The sequence below is a fragment of the Triplophysa rosa genome, linkage group LG25 (genome assembly GCF_024868665.1).
Source record: "Triplophysa rosa linkage group LG25, Trosa_1v2, whole genome shotgun sequence".
Taxonomy (NCBI): Eukaryota; Metazoa; Chordata; class Actinopteri; order Cypriniformes; family Nemacheilidae; genus Triplophysa; species Triplophysa rosa.
The window spans coordinates 15184706-15206078 of NC_079914.1; the positions used below are offsets into that span (position 1 = coordinate 15184706).

Genomic DNA, 21373 nt, shown 5'->3' on the forward strand with positions numbered 1-21373 from the left:
GACCAATCTCCCTCCTGCCTGTCCTTTTCAAGGCCCTCAAAGGGGTTGTATTTAACCAACGCTCTGCCTATCTCTCACAGCACGACCTTCTGGACAGTCCGCAATCTGGCTTCAAGAAAGGACATTCTATGGAGACCGCTCTCCTGTCTGTCGTCGAAAACCTACGGCAGGCAAGGGCTAAATCCTTGTCATCTGTCCTTATTCTGTTTTATCTCTCTGCTGCATTTGACACTGAGAACCCCTAGATCCTGCTATCCACTCTCTCCAAACTGGGCATCTCTGGAACTGCACTCAACTGGTTTGACTCTTATCTCACAGGCAGATCCTTTAAGGTATCCTGGAGAGGCGAGACATCCAGATCTCACCAGCTGACAACAGGAGATTCTCAGGCATCAGTTCTTGCTCATCTCCTCTTTTCTATATATACCACCTACTTGGGTCCAATAATTAAGGCACATGGGTTCTCATACCTTTTTTTATGCAGATGACACACAGCTTTATTTCTCTTTTCAAAAAGATGACCCCACCATCTCTGCCTGCCTTCTGGACATCTCTTCTTGGATGAAAGAGCATCACCTACAACTCAACCTCTCCAAGACAGAACTCCTGGTTATACCGGCCCAGCCATCAACTGAACACCACCTTACCATTCAGCTCGGATCCTCAACTATAACACCCACCATGTCTGCGAGGAACCTGGGGGTGATGTTCGACGACCAGCTGAAATTCACCTCCCACAGCGCAGCAACCTCTCAGACTTGCAGGTATGTGCTCCACAACATCAGGAAAATCAGGCTGTTCCTGTCGGAGCATGGTTCTCAGCTGCTAGTCCAAGCTCTGGTCATATCAAGACTGGACAACTGCAATTCTCTACTGGCCGGCCTTCCAACCAATGCAGTCAAGCCCTTGAAAATGATCCAGAATGCAGCTGCACGTCAAGTTTTCAATCAGCCTAAAAGAACCCATGTAACAACCCTTCTGATTTCACTTCACTGGCTGCCAGTTGTCACCCGCATCAAGTTTAAATCTCTGACACTTGCCTTCAGACTGATAATGGCAAATTCGCCCAGTTACCTTAACTCACTTCTCCAGGACTACATCCCCTCCCGTCACCTTCGGTCTGTAAATGTGCGACGCCTGGCTGTTCCATCACAGTGAGGCACCAAATCACTTGCAAAAACCTTTACTCATTTGGTTCCCCTGTGGTGGAATGAACTACCAGCCTCCACCCGAACTGCAGCATCCTTCGCAACTTTCAAAAAACTGCTCAAAACATACCTTTTCCGCATATATTTGACTAACCAATAACTGTCTGTCTGTAAAAAAAATCTTGTTGTTCATTCTCTCCTTTGCTTACTCCAGCTTTAATCCTCCTAGTAGCAAGGCCTTGTAAACTAACGGTACTGTTTAGCGTGTTGACAAAATGTTAATACTGTATGCTCTCCTACTTGTAAGTCGCTTTGGGTAAAAGCGTCTTCCAAATGAATAAATGTAATGTAAATGTAACTAATGAGATATCTCTCTGATAAGAGCAAGGAAAGGTAAATATGTATTTCTATAATCATTTATCCCCCAGACAGAGAGGATGCCTCCCAGACGAACCCAGTGAAACATCAGACCTCCTTTCCTCTATTCATATTCTTGACTGCTCTTTGTCATGCATAAGGTGTGGGAAATGTCCTATCGGGCAATTAAACTGTGCTGAAATAGTGGGATTATAACACCTAGTCCTATTAAGCGAATCTTATACTGAAGAGATCTCCTCACCTGAGTCAGTGACACTGAATGTCTTGTGTATAGTGTGTGTGTGTCCGATGGTGACGTCTGCTTCATACGGTCCAGAGTCTTCATTCTTCATGTGTGTGATGGTGAGAGATCCAGTCTGATCATCCAGCTTCAGTCTGTCTCTGAATCTCTCTTCAATAAAAGGTGTTGAGATCTTTCCATTCACTGTAATGATTTCAGCTACAGGAGACTTGTTGTGTTTAATCTTCCAGTGTATCTTCTCATTTCTCTGTTCTTCAGGAATATCAATGTGTAGAGTGATAGAATCTCTCTCTTTCACTATCTTCAGTTTAGGAGACAAACCTGCAGAACCACAGAATGTTTGACCGTTTGACCATCAGACAATAACATTAACAGCACAAATGTCTGTTATTTTGTTCAGGATGTTGAATGATTATGTTATTAAAATCATTACTAAAATAAAGCTTGTGATACTCACTGACACTGAATGTTTGAAACTTTGTTTCTGTCCGTTTGCTGACGATCTCTAGTTGATAAAGTCCAGTGTGTTCAGATGTGATGTTTGTGATGGTGAGATCTGCAGTCTGAGGGTTCATCTTCAGTCTGTCAGTAAATCTCTCAGCAGGGTCATAAACTGGATCACTGTAGGCCGCTCTGTTGACTTTAGCTATGCGAACACCTCTAAACCTCCACAGTATCAGATCATCTGTCTGTATGTCAGTAAAAGGATTGTGTAGAGTCACAGAACCTCCATCATTCACTGACACTGTATCAGTCTCATCACCAAACACACCTGCAGACACAAACAGCGAGAGATCAAACACTGTGTGTCTGTAAAAGATTCAGTTGAGATCTTTCAGTGTGTTTACATGCACAAAATAAACGGATATCTATCAAAAATCAGCTTATAAAAGAAACCTGTTTTCATGTGTTTACATGCATAGTAATAAACCGGCTACACAGAAAACAACGTTTACATGGAAGTTTGAGACTTGCCGGGTTTCTTGTGCAGTGACGTCACCATCGATAGTCTGTTTAGTCATTAAAAATGCAGCGAGAAAACGGTCAGAAGCTGTATTTTATATCTCTTCTCATGTCCGCAATACCTGCATATGCAACAATAGTTTTTCATTTTGACGTTTCTACATCAACTGCATGATTCCAGAGCGGACTTTTATACGTTATTTTACTATTACTTCCGTTTGGGACTTTTACTATTGCGCTGTCAGACATGCGCACATAAACAAAACTGAGAGAAAACCGATAAAGGCGTTTACATGCAGCGCGAAATCTGAGTAATGGGCAAAAAACAACCTCTGCCGAGCAGGTTTTGCTTACGTCGTTTATGAAGTTTCCCTGATAAAAGAAAACCGTTTCACACGTTTACACGACCTTACTTGTTATCAGTTTATGAAGCATAATCAGAGTAAGACTGCGCATGTAAATATGTAGAATATTATAAATATATATATATATATTATTTTTCCTTAGATGTGAAAGTAGGTCTACATGTAAATGTATAGTATGGTTTTTTATATATATATATATATTTATACATACATATGTATATTTTAATAACCCAAGAATTTGTGCCATTATAAGAGTTTGAAACGAACGTGAGAATGTTTCTAATGTTGAAAGGTGCTTACGAATGTAGTTGTTCTATGTTATTATTTATTTATTTATTATTATTATTATATATATATATTTTTTTTTTGGGGTAGAGGGTATCACAAGATAAAATAATATGTATAAATATAGAATTAAACAAAGTAGAAGGAAATAATGAAAGATAACCATTGTGAAAAAAATATGTCTTTTTAGGATTCTTTTGTTATAGAATCAAAATATATATGTTTTGAAATGAGAGGCATAATAAATTATAAATAAATTATAAAAAGACTGCATGTAAACGCACTCTTTGAGTCTTGATGATCAGTAAATGTGTTCTGCTACAGTCTACATTAAATATTATATGATCTATGAATGAATCAAACAGTAAGAAAACAATATTTAAATATCTATATATATGTCAGGTGTAATAAGTGAATGATGTTCAGAATGATCGTGTTGATGTCATGCATTACTGTGTGTTCACAGCAGGTGTTCATGTGTATATATGAATTATCAGGACATTACACACTGTTAGTAAATAAACGTCATGTGTTTGTGTGTAAGAGCACTGACATAAAGAAGAGTCAGTGACACAAATACTGATCGATCTGCATTTTTAATATCACTGTGACAGATTTATTGAAATGAACTTTTTAGAAATATTGTCTTTGCACAATGCTTTAATGTAAAGTGAGACGAAACTGTTATGAAAAGACTTCAATTATATTGAAGAGATCTACTGTAGAGTATTTGGCATGAGCCAAATGGTCGGAATCATTGAAAGAAGCGCTATAACCCCCCCCTCTTTTGTCCTGGTTTCTTGATACCATCATCAAAAGACCAAAGCAAAACCTGGCTCCAGGGGTCTGGTTTTAGGTTTTGAATTCTCACTGAGAGTTCTGATAATCTTTCGTTTCTCCGTGGGATATTTACGACTGCTAAGCTTCAAAGCAGAGGTGAGAAGTCTCTCTGTCTCATCTGAAACTTAACATCTGGGGCTAACCAGAGAAACTTCTCTGACAACTTCTCTTACCTTATTAGTAAGTTTATTTTTTTTATTTTAGCCTTGTTGTGGAAGCACTGTGGCGCTTGTGCGGAGGCAGCAGCTTTTGCCAGAGGGGAACTGGAATCCCCTGGTTGGGCCTGGGTTCTCCTGAGTTTTTTTTTTCTCGATTAGAGTTTTGGGTTCCTCGCCATCGTTTGCATACTGTTTTTTGCACTATTTGCCTGGCCGGGGGGGCTGCTTTAGAATTCGAATTTTAAAGTTTTAAATAGTTAGTATTGCATATAGGAATTTATAGTCTGTTTAATATTTGACCTGTGCTTCTCTCTCCTTTATCTTAAATGTGTGCTTTCACTGTGCGTGCGTGTCTGTGTGTTGTGTGTGTGCACGCGTGCTTGTCTATGTGTCCGTCCATGTGTGTGTGTCTATGTGTGTTAGTACTTGTGCATATTCTGTGTGTGGAGCGTTTGTATGTGGGTATGTCTGTCTTCTGTGTTTTCACCTTTTTTTTCTTGTTTTTACAGGTATATACACTGTAAAAATTAAAGGTTCTTTGAGGAACCATTTGGGGTTCTTCACATTGCCACACCGGCGGAACCCTCAGGGGAAACTCAAGGCACCTTACTGAAGGGCAGTTCTCTGAGGAACCCTCAAGGCTTCTTGGGGATCCCTTTAATTAAAATGGTCTGGAACCATCTTGGGTGCTTCAAGGCACCATTTCACAGTTTATATTTGCTATTCACAATATTTTAATAAGCGTAAATACTAAAACCAAATACAAAGCAAAGAGTTTATTGATAAACAACAACAATTTACATTGAATAAATATTCACAGAATAGTCAATATTGTACAATTCTACTTGTAAATTCATGAAACCAAATGTATAATTAATATTTTGTTGGTGATATTGTTATAAATTCATCTTAACAAAACTAACCAAATAATTTTCCTTAACTTTAAATATAAATACAGAAATATTTCAGGTACTTTGTACAAAAGTACAATAGTAAAAAAAGTCCAGCAAAAACGTAGTGTCTCATAGCAAAGCCTACATCCATGGTAAAGTTGTAATTTGCCAAAAAGCAAATCCTTGCGAGCAAGAAAAAAACAATGCTGTTTTCTCCAAATGGGTTTCCTGCTATTACCAGGTGGTGTGAGGATCCATGTAGGCAGCGTAAACATTTTTTCTATAGTGCATTTCACAATTTTGTATTGCTAAAGTAGATATGTATTTATGGCAAAAAGAGAACAGGAGCTGCGGCTGTTGGCCTTAGGTGTCCCAGGCAGTGCAAGGATGAGCATCAGGGTGGGCTGGAGCTGGGTCTGTTGGCCTTGGGTGTCCCTGGGAATAAGACATGGAGACAAAAAGAGGGATTTAGATAAAGTCTCATAAAACGTTACATTTAATCATTTAGCACATCGCAAATTTGTTTACAAATGTAACAATAAACAAAATATTAAAATGCCTGGAAGTCACTGCTTTGGTCTAAGGGTAAGGAGTACAATAGGCTTGTGGCGAGGAGTACAATAGGCTTGTGACGAGGGAGGCGTGACGAGAGCCGTGGGAGGAGCAAGCGAGGCCGGTGATGCAATTGATAATGAGCGTCAGCTGGGCGCCACCGGCCTCGTATCTCCCACGGAGGAGATCGGAAGCATAAAAGGCCGAGCGGCAGGAGCATATGGGGAGAGAGGACCGGGCCCGGACATGTTAAGTTTTGTTTATGTTCGTGTGGCTGGCAGTCGTCCGTGAGGGACTGCCGGCCTGTTTTACTGCTGTTTATTGTTTATTTATTTTTGATTAAAATGTTTAAATGTTTGCCGGTTCCCGCCTCCTTCCTTCCGTTTTATTGAACCTTATTACAGTGGTGCCGAAACCCGGGAGGAAGGAGGGACATGCTGTCAAAGAGTCCTCACCGCTGAGGGGGTGGTGCTGGCGCGTGTGCCCGGACGGGGCAAAGACCTCGCACCGTGTCCTGGGTCTGAGGTGGGGTGGCTGCCGTCCGCGAGGGAGCGGAGAGGTCAGCCCCGCTTGCCGTGGGCCGGAGCCTGCTACCGTTCGTTGGATCGGGGAGGAGCAGGAAGCGGGGGACCTGCTGCCGGCTGTCCTCGGTCGGAGGAGCCACCGCCGGCTGCCAGGACACGAGGACCTCGCTGCTGTGCCCCTGGGTCTGAGGTGGGGTGGCTGCCTTCCGGGAGGGAGCGGAGGAGTCTGCCCCGCTTGCCATGGGCCGGAGCCTGCTGCCATCCGCCGCGTAGGGGAGGAGCAGGAAGCGGGGCACTTCCTGCCGGCTGCCCTCATCCGGAGGAGCCATCGCCGGCCGCCAGGGGGCAGAGGAGGAGCGAGGGAGCGTCCAGTACTACCGCATGGCACCACGAGGAAGAGCCTCTCGGCTGGTTGTGGACCGAGCGACAGCGTGTCGGGGAACCTAAATTTTTTTTAGCATAAAAGGCCGAGCGGCAGGAGCATACGGCGAGAGAGGACCGGGCCCGGACAGTTAAGTTTTGTTTACGTTCGTGTGGCCGGCAGTCGTCCGTGAGGGGCTGCCGGCCTGTGTTTACTGCTGTTTATTGTTTATTTATTTTTGATTAAAGTGTTTAAATGTTCGCCGGTTCCCACCTCCTTCCTTCTGTTTTATTGAGCTTTATTACAAGGCTATTTATAGCAACAACTGTAATAATCCACTTTATTCAGATTTTTTCATTGTCAGTGAGTATTTTTACATGCGAGTTGTGAGTTTACTTTTCTTCAGTCCACAAACGAGTTTTCGCCACAAAGCTCTCTACCTATCTGCGCGCTCGTCTAACGTACACCATAAGCACGAGGTAATTACGCAACGTGAAGTGACGCCCCCTTTTTTAAATTAAATAACTGAACACATAATATCAAATATGTTCATAAAACAGGAATATTTGTACGTACCTTTGCATCTGTCAGGTTCTTGCATCTGTGTTTTTTCTTGATTTTATTCTTTCTTCAAGTGGGCACCAATGCCTTTCTGTGATTGGTCAAATTTCGCGCTCAAATACTTTTACTGTATTTTGATATACAGTAAATTAATTTACCGTAATTTACCGTACTTTAATGGTGCCAAGAGGAATTTTCCCACAATGCATCAGTAGCGTACAGTAACATACTGTACAACTGTTCTACAGTAAAATACAGTTGATATTACAGTTAAATACCGTGTAATTTACTGAAATCGCTAACAGTGTACTCACCTGAGTCAGTGACACTGAATGTCTTGTGTATAGTGTGTGTGTGTCCGATGGTGACATTTACTTCATACTGTCCAGAGTCTTCATTCTTCATGTGTGTGATGGTGAGAGATCCAGTCTGATCATCCAGCTTCAGTCTGTCTCTGAATCTCTCATTAATAAAAGGTGTTGAGATCTTTCCATTCACTGTAATGATTTCAGCTACAGGAGAGTTGTTGTGTTTGATCTTCCAGTGTATCTGGTCATTTCTCTGTTTGTCAGGAATATCAATGTGTAGATCGACAGAATCTCTCTCTTTCACTATCTTCACTTCAGGAGACAAACCTGCAGAACAACCAGAAAGAGGAAAAGAGAAAGAGTTAGTAAAACAGTGTCATGTGAGTCAGACACAAGCGGTCAACACTGAATCAATACAGATACACAAACACTCAAAGAAGCCGATTTAAAGGACGTCAAACAATGCAAACACAGCATTTAGACTAATGTTCACTGTGATGTTCACATGGCAGCTGTGAAGGACCGCTGTCGTGGCGAATCGGCCTTCCAACGCAGAAAGAAATCTGGCAGACTAGGGTTCCAGATGCCAAGAGTTTCAACTTTATTTGCTCGAGCCAACAAAGTGAGATATTCAGAGTTCATCTGAAGTGATCCAACAATACATATCTGACTCCATACTTTATACAGAAATCTCAGGTTGTTTTTCAGTGTCCCCCAATAAAGTTTCACATGATATCATCTTTTTATTAGCACGTCACCCTCTCATTTGCCACTATTATATCTCAATCAGGCCCAGCCGGCCCATCCATTCTGCGCTCGCCACAGTTATGTTTCCTGCTTACCTTATTAGAATTTAATCGTGGCGAGCACCTCCCAGGATTTTAAAAAGAAAAACACAGATATCATGTGCCAATCAAATTACACTTTTCCCGGACACATTTCCTGGGCTTATCGGACAATACATGATTTATCAGAGTTTTACTCTTGCAAATGGTTTAGTGTCATAATGAGCTCCTGGTTTCCGTGACTTTGCGCAATAACTTAAACATGTCTACGAAAGTATGTGTGGTGTACGTGCAGTTCCTGTCTTAGTGTGATAACATTTTGCATGCATGTGTTCAAGTGCTCAAACTCATGAGGCCCATAGCCCATATTATATCAGAAAAATACATGACACCTATAACTAACTAAATGTATCATTCTATATTAGAAAAAACACCATACCGCCCACCGAGCTGTCAATCAATCACTGTGACAAAACAAGGGTTTTAATCATTGTGGTTATGTGCTGATCTACAAGCAAACAACTTTCTGAAAGAAAACTAAAATAAAAATGTTTATATATATTTTCAGTTTTTGAATGCAGTGACAGATTGTTTGAAGAACATCAGAGATCAGGGCTCTAGACTGCCACCAAAATGGTCGCAAATGCCATCGTTTTTTTACAACGTGCGAGGTCAAATTTCACAGGGTCGCATTGGTGCGAGTTGCCCCGCCAAAGATTTATTTGAACATTTGATGTGATTTATGAGTGGTGAATGACGCGCTTGTGATAAGTGCAGAAGAGAGCGAGCAGAGAGCTCGTGCACTCTCTCTGTCTCCAAACTAAAGTGTGCGTTCCACTTCATTTGGTGTAGTGACTGGATCATTGAGAAAAAGCCATAAACCCATTGCATTGGTGAGAAGTCTCAGTCTCATCTCTAACTTAACATCTGGGGCTAACCAGAGAAATGTCTCTGACAATAGGAACTTATGTGATTAAACTGTCCTTTTCTATACATATATCTAACTATCTAGGTTGTGTGTTGGCGCTCGTGCCATTTCAAATAGTCTGTAACTGTTCGATATACAAGTTTAATTCAGGCTTTGTTTATATCCGTACATCCGAATGAATCATGACTTGATGCAATTCAAACCTGTCCATTTTCGATATTTCTAAATGTTTCTCTTTACAATTCCTCATTGTTTATATATTTTGTGTGACCATAGAACACATTACACTCATTATGTGATAATCTGGACTAGAAGTTTGTAAAGTTGCTTGGAGATCATAAAGATGCAAATTAGCTGTTGAGTGGACAAAGAACCCACACCCTGCTCAACCTGATTGGTTCATTCAAACTTGGAGGGCATGCCCTTTCATGAAGTTTAAATATCGACCGAGGACACAGACAGTGGGTTGTCAGAAGTTTGGTTAAGTTTTATCTTCCTCAAATTCTTTCCCTGAGAAGCATCGTTGGACCGTTCCTCGCACCTGCCCCTCTCGGGCGGGATGTGGGTTAGTTCTTATCTGGAGAAGGAACAATGGACTATGCTCTCGCACACCTCGACGAGCCATGCGGCCGGCCGAGGGCCGATGCCTGCAACTTTCAGCAGGACGGCAACTTTCAGCAGGACCGCATTCTGAAATTATTTGAACATTTCCATCTCCAAGCGCACACGAATACATCCAGCACAACTTGCAAGTATCCATTTGTATAGAGAATAGCTGCGTTAAGTTGGTACCTCTTTTTCTAAAAGCCCTCTCTCTCTCTCTCTCTCTCTCTCTCTCTCTCTCTCTCTCTCTCTCTCTCTCTCTCTCTCTCATTTGTATTTCATGTATTTGTTTGTGTTTATGCGATCGTCATTATGTTTACCATGTACATGTAGTGTTTAATAAACAACCATATATTCATTTGTGATGGGTTTTCTGTGCTCACGCTCACAAACTTGGTCCTTTTTACTGTGCTGGTTTACGCTACCATTGCTCTAAATACTGTTTGGTAAAGTCACGTTACTTATGGCCATGAGATAATGTAAAGTATATATTATCATTGATGCATACAAGTATTGCTATACTTTATATTACTAATCAGAGATTGTAAGATATGTATGTTTAATAATGATTATTGTACGTATTTTCCTTTGAGCTAAACTAATTCCTTGACTGAAATAGATGTTTTAAATAACTCATTTCATGGATGTGATCTTGATAGATCTGATGGAGAATCATATTTGGTGAGCTAAACTCATCACTATTTTAACATGCAGCTAAAACCGCTACATGGTGTTGCGCAGACTAGGGGCGTTCGGTTCCGGGTTTTTTGGAGTCGACTCCGATTCTCGACTCCTACTTTTGGAGTCGATGGAATCGACACTTCGACTCCATTTACTGTCATTCAAAATGGGCTCAGGAATACGAAAATAAAATAAATGAATGAACTTCAGCTTGGGAACTTTGGGCTGGCAACCAATCTCCAAAGTCACTAGCAAATACACGTGCATTTGTGCAACGAACACCATCACAGGGAGTTTTTTGTGCTGTCAGACCAGTTACTCCTTTCTGGTCCTAAACCGATGTGGTTTTCCAAGCGCACGCAGCGCAAGGACATGACGGCCCAGGTCTAACCGTAGCTGTAAACTTATGGTAAAGCTAAGACATTTTGTTTCCTTTATTTTTTTTAAAAAAAATTTTATTGCAGCGATTTTGGAGAGATAACAGTTACACAAATGAATATGTTTTGTACTTAAAGACACCGCGTTTCATTGTTTTGAATTGAGGCTCCGTAATGTGCGTTAAACAAGCCTAAAACATTTTTTATTTATTTTCGTTTAAGAGTTTATATATTCACCCAAGGCAAAGTTCAACACATTAAAAAAAAAAAAGGTGTTAAGCCTACCTTGTGTACTTTTCTTAAAGGAGGCATGAATTAAAATCACAATTTTAACCCGAGCTTTTGTTATATTAGAGGGAATCGTATTCACGCAAACATCATGTAAGTGTCAGAATTGAAAACGCCCTTGTTACTGAGATTACAACTGTAATTGACACCAAGCCCAGCGAACACCAGGTTCTGGAATGCACCTATCTATGACGACATTGATAGGTTGAACACTAGGGATGCACCGAATTGAAAATTCTTGGCTGAAGCTGAACATGATGTGAAACACTTGGCCGAAGGCCGAATAATACCGAACACCGAACATGGTTTTTTGCATTTCTTCTATGTATTTATTAAGCCATTTTTTTTCACTATTGCACAAACTGAATAGTCAAAATGTGCTTTTTATAATTTGTCTTGCTTTTCAATAAAATACAATACAACTTAATATAAAACTGAGCAAAACAGTAAATTAAAACAAAAAATGTAGCCCTCTCCCTTCACGAATAGCCTATTTTAGGCCTATAATAACTGACTGCTAAAAGAATGTAATGTAAGTTACTTCATTAAAAAGTGTCATTCCACATTAGGCCTATACGATAAAAATACGAATAAACTAAAACTGTTGGATTATTATAGGCTACATTGCAAAATGATTTTAAGAAAAAAACATCCAACGCAAGCAATTCTGACTGATGCTGACTGACAACCATTTCAGTTCACGTCTCTCCTCCAAACTCCGCCCACAAAAGCTGACTGTTCTCTCAGAAGGTGCACTCGTGGCCGAGATGCACAGAACATACTTTGAGAAGTTGTTTAGTACAGGGAACTGTGTGGACGCGACCACTGTATGATGTCAAAGGATGTCGCGAGCGGCGGCGCTACTGTCAGACCGCCCGCTTCCGTCTGAAGTAAAGTTACCGACCGGTAAAGACGCTTTCATTCGGAAATTTACTTCTGTGCGGCAAGTCCCGTGCTGTGTCTTTCTCTGACACTTTAAAATGCTCCACACACACACGCACGCACACACACACACTGCCAAAATGTTTGCGGCAGTAATAAAGCGCATGCATGTCTCTCTCGCTTTCTCTTTCTCTCTCTCTGTCTCTCTCTCTTTCTCTCTCTCTGCGCTAGTTGATCGTTTCTTGAGTCATGTTCGGTAAAATGTATTCGGCCATTTCACATATTTGGCCGTATACCGAACATGCGTTTTTTGCTATTTTCAGTGGCCGAACATTTTCGGTGGCCGAACATTCGGTGCATCCCTATAGACCAATTTGGAGTCGAAGTCACGGTTACGTCACTGCCAGCTGCGCACCTATATCAACGACTACTTCTCCAGCCCTGCCCACTGGTTTGCACATGACAATTCTGAAGTAACACATGGCGCGGAACCAGATAGAGCGAGCAAGCAATAAACACACATGTCGTTAAAGATAGCTAAATATTGTGCCATCCCTGGTTGTGGAAGAATACAGTCGCTGCATAACCTTCCTTCGGATTCCGATATTAGAAATGCGGGGTCAAAGTTTATTTTTAAAGACGTTCCAGCTCATGTGGGAAAAACATGGAATGTTTGTTTGTTTCATTTCTCTGAGGAATCCTTGTGAACAAGGGTCGACACTGGATTTGTGGAGAGACTAAAATTAAAAAGCAGTACTGTGCCTTCAATATTGGATCCGATAGGAATGGCGCGTCACTATTGCTTTGTTAGAGATCGCTTGATATGCCCTGACCGCTATTCGCACGAGATTAGTATTACCTGGGGACCTGTAGTCATTTGTATTAATTGCATAGGTTGTCTGTGATCTTAAGCCCGTGCGAATCGGGATCTCTGTGATTTGGTGAGCTCATATATCATTTTTCAAGGTTTTATCCACCGTTTGCGAATAATGGAGGCTGTTTGAAGTGTTTTGGTATTATTTCGGGTGCTGGGTGATATCCATAAGTTACCGGGAGTCTTCCGTTTGTTTATTTATCATGGTTTCGGTTTCTGAACTGTCTCTCTCCTTCACACTTTAATCAAAAGCTGTTGGAAGACAGAATCAATGTTTCACGTGGCGCATTCAGAGAATATTTTTTACCTGAATTACAGCTGGGTGTGAATGTGCTGAAAAACATGTTGCCCTTTCTTCCCTGACAAGTGTTCCGCACATGCAGCTAACATAAAGGAAAAATCCTATCCAGTGAAGTGTTTTCCGTGTTAACTTCTATCTTTTGCGATGTCCTACAGCCAGTAGCGGTTCTTCGGCACGGGCGAATCGGGCAGTCGCCCGGGGCAGCATTTTTTCAAGATACATGAGGGGTGGCACGAGCAGTTAAAAAAAATAATAATAATCCACTGTGCCGCCACCGCGAAGCGGTTTTCTATTATCTATCATTTCACTGTGTGGGGAATTGGCAAATTGGCGCCCCTGCTTGCTGAGAAGGTGCCGTGCACAGAAGCTGTGTGAAATGGCTAATAAAAATAGGTCATACAAAACGATTATGTGGTCACCATAAAGAGAGTTTTTTCACGACGCGTCATCAATCAATACTGCTGACTCGTGAGTGAAGTTCAGAGTAGAAAATAATTAATTATACTGCACGTGATGTTACAGCACATGGCTACAGCGATTCTGGGGTGTGATCGACTTGCATTAAAGAGCTTTATTTTCACAGTTATTTCTAAAGAAGAATCATTTTTTTCTCCAGCAAAATCTGCGATTTCCATTAGGTTCAATAGCAGTGCTTACTTTCAATGCCTGGGGGAACGCCAAGATGGCGTCTGTGTAAGTCGCATTGTTAGTAGCTCTTGTAGTTCCATGTGTAATACTTGACTTAACTTATCCTCATGTGAATAATATTTAATTAAAATTTACGTTGACAACGTTAAGAACCCTCGTGATGTGAAAATGTTGGTTCCCTTTTGAGGATGACTCCGGGACGTAATTTTATTTAGACTGTTTGCTGCTAACTTTACAGTGAACGTGCTCTTTGCATCGGACGTTATCTGTAAGCCACGTCACAAATCTTTTTTCCTAAGCTTTTTGTAACAAATGGAAGACGCCTTAGCAGTTAAGCGTGCGCATGACTACGCGAAGACACCCGTCGAGGAGGATTCAGAATTATTACCCGTACCCGATACTCCTACCAAGAGTCCACAGTTGAAGATGCGACGTAACGCCACAGAGACGGAGCCATCTACACTGCGTTCCAAATTATTATGCAAATTGGATTTAAGTGTCGTAAACATTTAATTTTATATTGTTCAATTAAAACTTATGGATGGTATTGTGTCTCAGTGCTCTTTGGATCACTGAAATCAATCTCAGACACCTGTGATAAGTAGTTTGCCAGGTGAGCCCAATTAAAGGAAAACTACTTAAGAAGGACGTTCCACATTATTAAGCAGGCCACAGGTTTCAAGCAATATGGGAAAGAAAAAGGATCTGTCTGCTGCCGAAAAGCGTCAAATAGCGCAATGTCTTGGACAAGGTATGAAAACATTAGATATTTCACGAAAACTTAAGCGAGATCATCGTACTGTGAAGAGATTTGTGGCTGATTCAGAGCACAGAAGGGTTCGTGCAGATAAAGGCAGAATGAGGAAGGTTTCTTCCAGACAAATTCATCGGATTAAGAGAGCAGCTGCAAAAATGCCATAGCAAAGCAGCAAACAGGTATTTGAAGCTGCTGGTGCCTCGGGAGTCCCGAAAACCTCAAGGTGTAGGATCCTCCAGATGCTTGCAGTTGTGCATAAACCTACTATTCGGCCACCCCTAACCAATGCTCACAAGCAGAAACGGTTGCAGTGGGCCCACACATACATGAAGACTAATTTTCAAACAGTCTTGTTTACTGATGAGTGCCGTGCAACCCTGGATGGTCCAGATGGATGGAGTAGTGGATGGTTGGTGGATGGCCACCATGTCCCAACAAGGCTGCGACGTCAGCAAGGAGGTGGCGGAGTCATGTTTTGGGCTGGAATCATGGGGAGACAGCTGGTGGGCCCCTTTAGGGTCCCTGAAGGTGTGAAAATGAACTCTGCAAGGTATGTAGAGTTTCTGACTGAGCACTTTCTTCCATGGTACAAAAAGAAGAACCATGCCTTCCGTAGCAAAATCATCTTCATGCATGACAATGCACCATCTCATGCTGCAAAGAATACCTCTGTGTCATTGGCTGCTATGGGCATAAAAGGAGAGAAACTCATGGTGTGGCCACCATCCTCCCCTGACCTCAACCCTATTGAGAACCTTTGGAGCATCCTCAAGCGAAAGATCTATGATGGTGGGAGGCAGTTAGCATCAAAACAGCAGCTCTGGGAGGCTATTCTGACATCCTGCAAAGAAATTCAATCAGAAACTATCCAAAAACTCACAAGTTCAATGGATGCAAGAATTGTGAAGGTGATATCAAAGAAGGGGTCCTATGTTAACATGTAACTTGCCCTGTTAGGATGTTTTTGATTGAAATATCTTTTGATTTCAGTAAATATGACCTCCTAATGCTGCAAATTCAACAAATGACCATTTTCAGTTTTTTTACAACCTATGAAATGTTTTCAAACTCTGTTGTGCATAATAATTTGGAACAGTGCATTTTGAGTTTTTCATTTTTTAAATAAATACTGTTGTCAGTGGGAGGTTTGTTCAATAAAATTCCAAATGTACCCTAACTGTTGATTACTTGAAAATTATACTGACTGTCATTTGCATCGACAAATTAGGAAAACCAGAGAAAGATATCATTTGCATAATAATTTGGAACACAGTGTAATTCAGTGCTACTGGATGCAATCGAGAGGTTGGGGAAAAAACAAGATGATTTTCTTAAGAGATTGATGACTATCGAAAACGCTGTTTCCTCTAACTCGAGCAGCATCACTGAGCTCGGAGCTAAAGTGGATGCAGTCTCTGAGAAAGCTGACCTTGCCGTTACGAACACTAGCGTGGTAAACGATCAAGTTACATCATTAAAGGCAGAAAACAAACAACTTTGGAAAAAGCTGGACGAAGTAGAGGCGTACAAAAGGCGATGGAACCTGCGGATTGCGGTGTCCCCGAAGTGGAAGGTGAAAATGTTAAAATAGCTGTGGTGGATATACTGCGTTATGTTTCACCTGCTCTGTCAGACGTCCTCCAGTCTTCCATCGATGTCGCACACCGGCTTGGTAAGAAAGGGCTCGCTCAGCCTCGTCGAATTATTGTGCAGTTTACATCTCGAACGCACCGTGATCGCATCTGGGCCGACGCCAGGCATTCCGAAATTCTCAAACAAAAGAACTTCAGGATAACAGAGGACTTAACACAACGTGCAAGGGAAGCTCGTAATAAGTTGTGGCCTCTCGTGTACCAAGCTAGACTTGAAGGTAAACGTGCAGGGTTTCAGGGTTCGATTGCTATCATCGATGGGAAGAAAGTTACAGTGGACAACGTTTAAGTGACTCTCTGATATCTGTATTCAGATATAATACGAAGGTTTGTCATCCTCATGAGTATTTTTTTTTTCATTTTAGGGTTCTGTTTTAAACCAGATAATGTGAAACAGGTTCTTATTGCAGTGAGGAGGTATGGACAAGTGTTGCACTTACTTAATTCTTTCCTTTATCTTATTGCGTAAAGTAAGTTCTTGGTTATATATTTTGTTGTTTGTTTGTTCTAATGTTTAAGATGTCTTGTTTTTCACTCAATGTTAGGGGAATTAGAGATTTAACCAAACGAAAAGCTTTATTTTTATATTGTAAATCGAAGTGCTGTGATGTCTTTTTTTTTGCAAGAAACGCACTCGGTTTCAAAAGATGAATCTTTTTGGTCAAATCAATGGGGGAGTAAAATTATCTTTTGTCATGGTTCTAGTAATTCTGCAGGGGTTATGATCCTATTTAATCAGAAGTGTGATTACACTGTACTTGAATCTCATCGTTCAAATGAAGGCAGATGGTTAATTATTGTTATCCAGTATGGAGTTAACATCGTTATTTTGGCCAATGTTTATGGCTTTAATAGACCTAATCTCAATAGTAGTCTCTTTACATATTTGGTGTCCAAATTAATATCTCTAAAGATAAAATATCCATCTACATCACTAATATTGGGTGGGGATTTTAACGAGGCTCCTGATTTATGCTATGATAGATTTCCTCCAAGAAATAACATTTCCACTCCTAACAAAATAATAAGCGATATATGTTCCAATCTTTCCGCGGTAGATATTTACAGAATTTTTGTACATAATGATATTTTTTCCTCCTTTACTTGATTTAAATCTGATTTATCACAAAAATCACGTATTGACTTCTGGTTAATTTCTGACAATCTGATTTCTTCTGTTAATTCTTGTAATATTTGTACTGCTCCATTGACTGATCATTCAGGCATAGAGTTAAAAATGTCTGACCCTACTCGTAATTCTTTAAGGGCGCCTGTGTATTGGAAATTAAATACTTCTTTATTACAGAATGATAATTATTGTTTGGGGATTAAAGGCATAATTGACTCCTTCAAGAAAAATACTGATATTTCACACACTCTAAGTTGGGAATTAATCGTAAATTTTCTATAACATTTAGTAAGGATCTGTCAAAAGCAAAAGGAATACAATATGCATCTTTATTAAAAGAAATCAATCAAATTACATTCCCTCTCCAACAGAAGAAGACAAAGAAAAGCTGTACTTGTTGAGAGAAAAATTAAACTCTTGTTATATGGAAAAATCAAAAGGGGCATTTATAAGATGGAGCCAAATGGATAGAAGCTGGGGAAAAGAATTCTGCATATTTTTTCGGCTTAGAGAAAAAAAGAGGGCAATATAAGAAAATTTCTTCTTTATGTATTGATAGTAATATTGTATCAGATGAGAAAAAAATCTCCAAGTTTGTTTCGGATTTTTATCAAAAATTATACATGTCATCCTTCAACCCTGATTTGAGTGAATTATTTTTTAGTAAAATACAACCCTTCATTCCTTGCATAAGTGCAATAAACAAAAACCTCTGTGAAGAAGAGATGTCATTGGAAGAATTGGATACTATTATTAAAAAAATCCCCTTTTAATAAAAGCCCAGGCCCTGATGGCTTTCCCTTTGAGTTTTACAGAGTTTTTTGGGACGACATTAGAGAGTTTATCTTGAACGTGTTCAATGAATGTGCAGAAAATGGAGAACTTGCAAATTCTATGAAACAGGGAGTAATTACTCTACTCCCTAAACCAAATAAAGATATTTTATACCTAGATAATTGGCGTCCAATTACGCTGCTTTACTCGGATTACAAAATATTAGCTTCTTTACATACAAATAGGTTAAAGCCATGTTTGGAGGAAATTATTTCTATCAATCAATCAGGTTTTATGAAGGGAAGACATATTTCCAATAATATACGACTTGTGTTAGACCTCTTAGATTACCCCAAACTGGTTAATGAGGAAGCTCTTATTTTATTTTTAGATTTTTATAAGGCTTTCGATACCGTTGAGCACAATTTCATGTATCAAGCCCTTACAAATTTTGGTTTTGGCCCAGCGTTTTCAAAAATGATGCACACACTTTATAATTATATTTCAAGTAATGTTTCTTTATCAACTGGTACATCTTCTCGTTTTATTGTCCAGACAGGCATTAGACAAGGTTGCCCTACTTCCCCTTTTTTATTTTTGTTAGTAGCGGAAACTTTAAATCTTTACACTGTCCATTGCTCCCAAATTAAAGGTATTGAGATTGGAGATTTCTCTTTAACGATTACTCAACTTGCTGATGACACTTGTTTATTTTTAAATACCATAGATCAAGTACCTGTTATTCTGGAGGCACTCAAATTCTTCTCTGATACTTCAGGTCTGTCTATCTAAAAGTGAGATTATGGCTATACACAATCTGAAAGAGTCCAATATCTATGGAATACAGGTTAAACAAGTGGTAAGGTACTTGGGCATTGAAATTTGCAAATCTGTCCCAGAGAGAATTTCAGAAAAATGTTCAAAAAGATTGCAAAAAACAAGGAATGTATTTAATTGTTGGCTCCAGAGAAATTTATCTATTCAAGGTCGTGTATTGATTTCCAAGGCTGAGGGGATCTCTAGACTTGTCTACCCTGCATTATCCCTTTATGTAGACTCAAAAATGTGTGCCGCAATTAACAAAATTTTATTTTATTTAAATTTATATGGAGAGGCAAGACTGAGTATGTCAAAAGGAGTATGTTAATTAAAAATGTATCTGAAGGAGGGCTAAATGTTCTTGATTTTGACACCATTAATAGTATATTTAAAATTAATTGGATCAAGCACTGTCTCAGAAATAATAATTGGCCATGGTTTTATCCCAAATTTAGTCTTTAATAAATGTGGTGGTCTCAAATTTTTACTTGCCTGTGATTTTAAGTGTACTAAACTTCCCATTAAGTTGTCCAACTTTCATAAACAAGCGTTGGAAACGTGGAAATTAATCTTTAAACATAATTTCTCTCCTCATTCCTGTGTTATATGGAACAATCAACATGTGTTACTCAAAAACAAGACTATTTTTTGGAGCGATTGGTTTAACGAAGGTTGTCTTTTTGTTACTGATTTATCAAACAATTCTGGTGAATTATATAATTAAAATGATTTTGTTAATACTTTTGGAATCGATGCATCTTTAAAAGAATACCACAAATGTATTAATTGTATATCCCCTAAACTTCTTTATCTTATCAAAAATGAAAAGACATACATTTCTGTATCTGGTTCTCTTCCAAATCTTACTGTTGGGGGCATTTCTATCATGGATAAAAGATTTTCCAACCTTTACTGTACATCAGAAAAATAATAACTAAAGATAAAATTGTCTCTCCCAAGGCTTTGGTGAAATGGAAACATGTTTATTCTTCCCTCTCTTTTCAGAATATGTGGTCAGATATCAATAAATATGTAATCCCAAATAAGTCAAAGAAACTCACTTTAAAATAATATACAGATATTATCCTTGTAATGACTTTATTGCAAAATTTAAAGACGGGTTTTCACCAGTGTGCTGTTTTTGTAAAGATAAGTCAATAGTACATTTATTTTTCAGTTGCTCTTATATTAAAATGTTTTGGTTTAGGATATCTTTGTTGATTTTTAAGACGTTTTATAAGTTTATTAATATAACTGACAAAATGGTCTTGTTTTTGGATTGTGATGCTGGTTCTTTGGAAATAGATAATATTCTTAAAATTCTTATTCTACTTGGAAAATACCATATACATAAAGCAAAGTTTTTGTCAATTGTACCAAATGGTAGATTGTTTTTACAGATATAAAGATATTTTATGATTCTTTAATATTATTGCGAAACAATAGCAAAGCTGTTAAGACATCTCGGCTACTGGAAAAAATTATTAATGTTTTAGATGTATAACTGATATATATATATATTTTTTTTTGGTTATTTGCATTGTACAATTTTGTACTATTACATATTGTAATTTACCCTATTGATGAAAAAAAAATATATATATATTTTCAATGCCTCCAACATGGCTGACTTCCGGATTGATGACGCGTCGTGAAAACACTCTATTGGTTTAGTCTTGACGTCTGGTTGTGTTGGGTGGATGGGAAATCTGTTGATTGTCGAGTGCCAAATAAACACAGAGATGGACAGGAAAAGGTCAAAGCCATCAGGTGCCCAATTTAGAAAAAAAAGAAAAGAAGAAGAGGAGAAACGAGCAAAAGATAAAGGTATGCAACTATGTTCTTTCTGTATGATTATTACGGTATCCATGTCATGAATGAAGGGCTAGTGTTAATTGGTGGGTATAACTCTTAAGTTTGTGTTTATTTTTGGCACATTTATGTATATAGTGTATATTTATTTAAGTTCTGATAACGTATACGGTCATATTTTGTGCAGAATTGCGTTCATTGTCTTTTGGCAATGTTGGAGGTGGAGATTGTGCACCTTAAAAAGTGTGTTTCCTGTTGTAATTGCAATAGTTAAATAACTGGATTCTCTTAAGTGTGTTTTTCAAATGTTCTAATGAAGGATTTGTGCAATTGAGAAATATAATTTTCACTTATGTTGTTATAATAAAATATAACTGTTTGTGCAGAATTTTGTGGTATTTTTTGTGGGGGGGGGGTGCTCGAAGGGGTCTCGCCCAGGGTGTAATTCAATGTAGAACCGCCACTGCCTACAGCTGTGAAAAACAA

General features: G+C 39.4%; 1 protein-coding gene across 4 annotated transcripts in view; it reads right to left on the reverse strand.

The window, feature by feature from the left end:
• LOC130548461 (uncharacterized) overlaps positions 1–21373 on the reverse strand; it is a 66277-nt gene that overhangs the window by 16210 nt on the left and 28694 nt on the right. For 3 of the 4 annotated variants that reach the window (XM_057325237.1, XM_057325238.1, XM_057325240.1), the window contains exons 8-10: positions 7584–7904; positions 2225–2539; positions 1768–2088 (exon numbers count right to left, since the gene is read on the reverse strand). In XM_057325237.1, coding sequence (XP_057181220.1) covers positions 1768–2088; positions 2225–2539; positions 7584–7904 — 957 coding nt within the window. The remainder of the gene's footprint in view (positions 1–1767; positions 2089–2224; positions 2540–7583; positions 7905–21373) is intronic. The other variant, XM_057325239.1, reaches the window with a different exon arrangement.